At 41.2% G+C, this 6,793-nt stretch overlaps 2 protein-coding genes across 2 annotated transcripts; both read right to left on the bottom strand.

Moving 5' to 3' along the window:
- Positions 1–1,099: 1,099 nt before the first annotated feature.
- LOC146692996 (uncharacterized) lies at positions 1,100–2,907 on the bottom strand. Its single transcript, XM_085431173.1, has 2 exons — positions 1,976–2,907; positions 1,100–1,617 (listed from the first exon to the last, which is right to left on the bottom strand). The coding sequence occupies exons 1-2, from the start codon at positions 2,899–2,901 to the stop codon at positions 1,173–1,175; spliced, it is 1,371 nt and encodes a 456-aa protein (XP_085287299.1). The 5' UTR covers positions 2,902–2,907; the 3' UTR covers positions 1,100–1,172.
- Positions 2,908–3,785: 878 nt separating this feature from the next.
- LOC146692995 (uncharacterized) lies at positions 3,786–6,793 on the bottom strand. The gene is made up of 2 exons (XM_085433525.1): positions 6,485–6,793; positions 3,786–5,878 (listed from the first exon to the last, which is right to left on the bottom strand). Exons 1-2 carry the CDS (start codon positions 6,552–6,554, stop codon positions 3,786–3,788), a joined length of 2,163 nt encoding a protein of 720 aa, XP_085289651.1. The 5' UTR covers positions 6,555–6,793.

The raw sequence follows: 6,793 nt of genomic DNA, 5'->3' as shown, positions 1-6,793 counted from the left end.
AAAACTCAGCTGAGGTTTCAAAGCTGTGTGCCGGTGATTGGACATCAGCCACTGATGAAGCTGTTCGCCTAGAAAGTGCTCTGTAAGGAAACAAGCTCCAGCAGCTCTGCGCTCGGGGAAAACACTATATTTACTTATCTTGTGCAGAAAAATGCGCTGACATTGCGTTATATCGAGCACCGGCTGCCCAGTTAAACTGTGACTATCACCAGGTAACGTAGGCGTGTTTCTTGAATTAGCAGCAGGTGTTAAACAGCTGACAGATGAGGAGGAGGATGCATGCAGGTAAACTGAGGGTCTGTTGAGCTGATCGCTGGTTTCGTGAGAAAAATGTCAGCTCATTCTTTATGTTACAGAAGCACAGAGACACAAGACCAGGCGGAAAGAGACGATCGTTCGGTGAAAATGAGAATCTGCGAATGCAACATGTGGAACACGGAGAGTGGAATATGTAAACAAACCGGTTAACGTAACCCCCTCGGTGCACTCTGCATGCTAATTGTTAGCAGAGCTAGTGAAATCTCTGAAAACATCTGAGCACTTTTGCAAACATGTTCTATGTTGACAACCTGACCAGACATACGGCGCGACATTCGCGGCTAAAACACTGTTAAAAGTGTAGCTGGTGACAGAAAAACTACACCACCACCATTGCTGCCTGTGATTTGATCTGCATTCTGGGATACCTGGCTGCCCCAAGTCTACACAAGCAATCGATTATCTAGGATCGACCTGTTTTGACTTACTTTGCACGGCAACCAATCAAATGTTAGAGAAGCTGCATGGCAGCGTTAACCCCGCCCCCTGAGTTTGACGGGTGAGGCTGACAGATAAAATTATTTCATGATGAGAGCCAGGCGCCAGGACTGCCAAAATGAAATAAATAAATATATCATTAAATAATTAATTAAATGTGTCAATAATTAATTAATTAAATGTGTCAATAATTAATTAAAATGTGAAATACATAAATAATTAATTAAATGTGTCAATAATTAATTAATTACACGTGTCATAACTATTTATTTAATTAATTCCAATTTTAATTAATTATTGACACATTTAATTAATTATTTAATGGTGTATTTAATTAATTCATTATGGCAGTCCTGGCGTTCCATACAAAGGCCTTGACTGTAGCTGAAAGTTGAAGTTAAAAAAAAACAACAAACTCATGAACTCAAGCTCAATGCTACATTATGTGGAAACAGACTACTTTTTCCATTTGTATTTTTTTGAGCTCTTGCTGCAGTTAGGAGTTGTTTGTCTTTCAGTACTGCAGAGTAAAACTCTGAGCAAGACATATCATAATTTAGACTGACAATGAGCTCACTTCTAATTAATTCAGTAGAACATTTGTTCCGCACATCAGTCCACTTATTCTTCATAAGAGAGAAAATCCTCTCCTCAAACCCAGTGGAAGATGGGATGCTGAGTACAAAGGATACAACAGCCTGCATATTGGGGAGGTCAGCTGCCTGAAGAATTTCCATCCACTTCTCTGCTGTTCCCTTGGACTGCCACTTTTCCTTCTCCTGATGTTCTTTGGTGAGGTGCTTCAGAAGACTGGTTGCAGTGACACACTCTTCATAACGCTCATCCATAGAGATGTTTAACCTGCCAATAGAGATGAGAAGTTGACCTAAATCCTAAGTGGCACATAGAACATTTACAGTGGTAAATAAATGGAAAAAATGTATTGTATATGTTTATAACGTTGTATAGCATTTAAACAATACAATAAGTATAGTTTATTTATTATGTATTTATCCATCCTTATATTAAGTATATGAACTCCTTCAATTTGTAAAATAGTGTATAAAAGATTGCATGCGTGTGTATATACACTCCAAACAAAGTTAATGATTATGGTTTTATTTATATATGTTATCTATCAATTGTATTTGTTTATTTTTAACCATCAATACTATTAAAACATGGTTTATCATTTCACTGCTAAATGTTTTATTCTTACCTGCCAGCCAGGTGAAGCCGTTCAATGATCTTCTCCATGTCATCAAAGGAAATCTTCCCAGATGCTAGAGAGAGGGGCTGCAGGTGGAAAAGCCAGTTTTCTTCTGAAAAGTCAAACCACTTCCAGACATAACTGATGGCAGTGTCTAGGAAGGCTGTAAACTCCTGCCTGGCACCATCAGCATCAGATGGCGAGAGATGCTGGAGCTTTTGTCTTGTTAGGTACCCGTAGAACCCATCATCTCTTCTCTGAATAAGTCTTGTCAGGAAACACTCCATGATGGAATAGAGGTCAACAGACGTGGTTACATTCTTCTCCAGTTTTTTCACCACTTCTTTAAACAGACACATGACATTATTACAGAAGAGGAGGTAGACTTCCACAATGTCTGCCTCTCCCTCAACTCCAGCAGCATCTTCTGTCAACTTCAGCAATTCCTTCAGGCGCCTTGGACATTCCTCACCAATGCTGATGAGATATGACTTCAGCGGGTCCCAGTTCTGCAGCAGGCGGGTGATTGCAGGGTTGAGTGACAGCCATCTCGTCACAACATGGCGCAGGATATCATGGAATTCAACGTCACAAAATTCACAGAACTCTTTCAGGGACTCTCTCCTTTTGGCAGAGGTGGAAAAGAAGCTGTATATCTTCAGGACAATATTTTCCACATCTACTGAGAGCTTGTCCAGGGCTTTTTTCACAGTGTTATGAACAATATGTGCATGACAGTTGCCACGAAGGATCTCACTGTTGGTCTCTTTCAATTTTGTGAAGACTGAGTTGTGGATGCCATAATTTACATTTGCATTGTCAGCACTGAATGCAGAAACCTGATCTAAGGATAGCCCCACGTTTTCAAGAGAGCTTTGTATTATTTTTACTATTCCCTCTGCAGACTCATCTGGATTTTCAACAAAATCCAACATCTTGTTGACAACTCCAGCCTTTGGTGTAAAAAACTGCAAGGCCAAGGGAAACATCTTCCGATTTCCCTTGTTTGAAGCATCAGTGTGAAGAGAGAATGGGAGTGGAGTTGCACCACTTTTCAATTTTTTGATCACCTCTTCTATTGCCTTTGGAGACAGGACATCTGTGACAACTGCTTCAGCTTTCGTCCTCCCACAGGACATCTTTTTGGCAATACTGGAGTCATTCAGCATTCGTACAGTCAGTTTGAGTGCACAGTCACCCAAGTTATAACTTAAACCGTGCTTTACAGTGTGGTAGACATGGGTCACCTCTGCAGCAGTCACCTATAAAATAGAAATATATCGTTAGCTTGATAGCATAATTGCCTAAGTCATTTTTTTGTGTTTTCGGAAAACAAGAAAAAACTAATTTTCTAAATATCACATGCATATTTTTAATTGATATTTTCACAGAACATTTAAGTATATGTGAGGAAAAGTATGGAAAAAGAACAAAACCCAACATCATTTCTTTTGTCTAATAAAAGTGACTTAGGCAGATTATGCCTATGACTTAGGCAGTTTTTCTTCAAACTATAAAATGAACATGACATACTATAATGTAACCATAACACACTGTAACTTTTCAATTTTAATCACAAAATGGCAGCTAGAGTAAGGAGACTTACTCACTTCACCTCACCCACCCATTAATTTGCAGAGGAGGCCTGTAGGCTCATAAAAGAGGTGTGCGTGTGTCTATGTGTGTTTGTATCTGTCTGTGTGTGTTTGTCTCTCTCTTCTCTCTCTTTCTCTTCGTGTGCGGGTGTGTGTGTGTGCGTGTGCGTGTGTGTGTGTGTGCGTGCGTGTGTGTGTGTGTACTATTTGGTAGGCTATGTATACTACTGATGAGGAAGATCATCATAGTACTTGTGGGCCACTCTTGGTAGTACATTTTTCATTGACTGTAAGTCACTGTATTTCCTCAGGGTGATGGGCAACTGAGCAGGAAAGAGTGGGATCCACTTGAATGGCTTGTTGTCGGGTATGCTGATGCGCCGAGGCAGGTCTTCCCAGTCAGATTCAAAATCCAGCTTGTACCTGATCTGTCCATCAGTCAAGTACTGCAAAGCCCGGAGGTCATGGACTGTGGGGTCCCCAACTTTTTTGCCGGGTCGAATATTGGTGACATAGGTGCCAGATAACTTCATGAAGTCATTGTGGTATAGTTGAGTCACCCTGTATGGGGATGGATCAATGCGTGCAGCCTCAAAGATGACAACGTAATCTCGTGGAGTGTAAACGTCTTGCACAATGCGCCGTTCAATTAGACTGTGCATGGAGTCACACTCCATCTGTGTGTGGCCTGCAACTAGAAATTTCTGCTCAATGCTGACACCATGCTTCATGGCCAGGTAAAGGTAGGCGTTGCTGATGGTAGCACACCGGTTCTGATACCCGCAGCCATCGCTCCAGACAATGACTTTCTCAATGTTTCTGTTGGCCTGTAGGACAGACTCAAAGTGGTTGGACTGCAGATGTGCAAAAACCTCACTGCTGAGGGAGCCTTCATGTTCTTCCCAAGCATAACAGTACCCATCTCTGTTGTTCATGTTGAAGCAGGTAAAGTTGTGCATCTGTAATTTAGTTTTGTAGTACATTGTACTTGCTTTTGTCTGGGGGCAAAGAAGAACGCGTTGAAGGTCCATTGTCCACACTGAAAGTGTGTCACTGGATTCATTTTTGTCTGCAGCCTTTTCAGCTTGAGCCTGACTCTTCAATCTCAAGTGTGTAGCAAGAGCATCCTCATCTGTATTTCCTACCTTGGCGCTTACACAGATGTCACATTGGCCTTTTTTAGGAATGAACACAGAGTAATCCTGCTCTCCAAAAATCTTCCGAAAGTATGTCTCACTCACAGCACGCTTTCCATTCTCATTGGCAGCATTCTGGTATTCCTTGTGAAGCTCTCTCAAAACTGTTCCTGGCTCCAGGAACTTCTTGTTCTGATAAGAGGGAACCTGGCGGCAGTAATGGGATGGGACTGTAGGTATTCCAGAGAGCCACTCTTTCAGGAAGGCCTGGTCTCCATCTGATATTGGCATATGAGGACCAGTCTTGTTGATCTTGGGGTTGGGCTGGGTATGAGTGTTGGGTTTCATGCCTGCAGTTAACCATGATCCAATGGTTCTCAGGGCAATACCAAGTGTGGAACAGAAAAGATTTTTGCACACAGGTATTTTGCATCTATCTGAGAGTTGCAGGTGGTATAGCAGAGATGTTGTTCTCCTTGAATCAACACCACCTTTCTTCTGTTTTATGGGCACATTTTCAACAACAGTCTGGATATACACCTTGCGTGTCTCCCAGGAAGGCATGGACCAGAAATTGTTGAAGATTCCTCTTCTCTCAACTTCAGTCAGTAGCTCACAACTTCTTTTCGTTGACTTGAAGCAGTGCTGTGATGTGCATGGTGGGCCCATGGCCTTTGGTGGTCTCTCCTGTCCCATTGTATTCTTGTAATTCTCTCCCTTCAGACGCTTTTCTTTGATGACATTTTTCTTCCACGTATGGGGCAGTGGACGCTTGTGACGAACAGCAGAAGTGCTGGGGGTTGGACTGGCTTCCTCTTCCTCTGCTTCCACCTCCCCTCCTTCCTCTTCCTCCCCTTCATCTTCGTCTCCTTCCCCTTTCTTTTCCTCTCCTTCATCTTCCTCTCCTTCTCCTTCCTTTTCCTCTCCTTCCCCTTCCTTTTCTTCTCCTTCATCTTCGTCTCCTTCCCCTTTCTTTTCCTCTCCTTCATCTTCCTCTCCTTCTCCTTCCCCTTCCTTTTCTTCTCCTTCATCTTCCTCTCCTTCCCCTTTCTTTTCCTCTCCTTCATCTTCCTCTCCTTCCTCTGGCTGCTTATCAGTCTGTTGCCCCATATCAACATAATTTCCTCCTTCTCCCTCATCTATATCCACCAACTCCTCTAAGTTCACATCAACTTCCTTTCCTGATGATACAACAGAAAATAAAATGCTGTTGGAGTATCTTAAAATGGTAAATCAAGATGACATCTAAATCTACTTGTGTAGTCAAAATGTCTGCTATGTAAAAAAAAAAAAAAAAAATCAATTTGTACTATTAATATCAAATCAAATCAATTTATTTTTGTATAGCCCAAAATCACAACAACAGTCGCCTCAAAGGGCTACATGAATATTACTGGCAATAGAGTTCAACCAGTATCAGTCATTTGAACACAGTCAATATAAAGTCCAATTTAACAATTAACAATGAACCCAGGGCGTCCCCCGTCCTTAGACTCTCCTCCTAATAAAAAGCAAATGTTTGAAACATAATATAATTTGCAAACTTGCTGAAAATGCTCAAATTGCCTTTGAAATTGCCAAAGATTTACTCTGGTAGCATGCTGCTGTTAGCTAGCTGCTAGCTTGTACTACATTACTATGCTAATGCTACACTACTAACGCTAATGTTAGCTAGCCATCATACTTTGTTTGCAACAAAAAAGTAATCTTTTAACATGGTCATAACCTCTTTGATTGAATGAAAATACATTTAGTGACCAAAAAACTAAAAAAATATGAACTTTTACCAGATGTAAATGAATCAAAAAGAAGAGCAAGGGCTTCACTTGCGGTCAACCTCTTCTTCTTATCAGCCATTTTGCATACATCAAAACTGCCTAAGTCAAATTGATTGTAGCAAAACTGCCTAAGTCCAATGGTAAAACTGCCTAAGTCAAATGAATGACTTAGGCAAGTATGTTTTTTGACTCTTATGAGTGTTGTGATTGGCCAATGACATAGGCAGACGGACAGGATGATGCAGCAGTGGTAGGGGAGTAAAGTTAGGCAAAAATCTCAATTTGACCAAAAAATGACTTAGGCACTTATGCTATGAA

The sequence above is a fragment of the Copadichromis virginalis genome, linkage group LG15 (assembly GCF_057382275.1).
Source record: "Copadichromis virginalis isolate Kocher_CV1m ecotype Utaka linkage group LG15, C_Virginalis_male_GT1.1, whole genome shotgun sequence".
Classification (NCBI taxonomy): Eukaryota; Metazoa; Chordata; class Actinopteri; order Cichliformes; family Cichlidae; genus Copadichromis; species Copadichromis virginalis.
The sequence above is the reverse complement of the archived record's forward strand: the minus strand, read 5'-3'. Positions and strand labels throughout refer to the sequence as shown.

Excerpts from the sequence above, each read along its gene's own strand:
- LOC146692995 (XM_085433525.1), bottom strand. The coding sequence starts at position 6,554 with ATGGCTGATAAGAAGAAGAGGTTGACCGCAAGTGAAGCCCTTGCTCTT. Across the intron at positions 5,879-6,484 it reads TTTTGATTCATTTACATCTG|GAAAGGAAGTTGATGTGAAC; the intron begins GTAAAAGTTCAT and ends TTGTATCATCAG.
- LOC146692996 (XM_085431173.1), bottom strand. The coding sequence starts at position 2,901 with ATGTTGGATTTTGTTGAAAATCCAGATGAGTCTGCAGAGGGAATAGTA. Across the intron at positions 1,618-1,975 it reads CGGCTTCACCTGGCTGGCAG|GTTAAACATCTCTATGGATG; the intron begins GTAAGAATAAAA and ends CTCTATTGGCAG.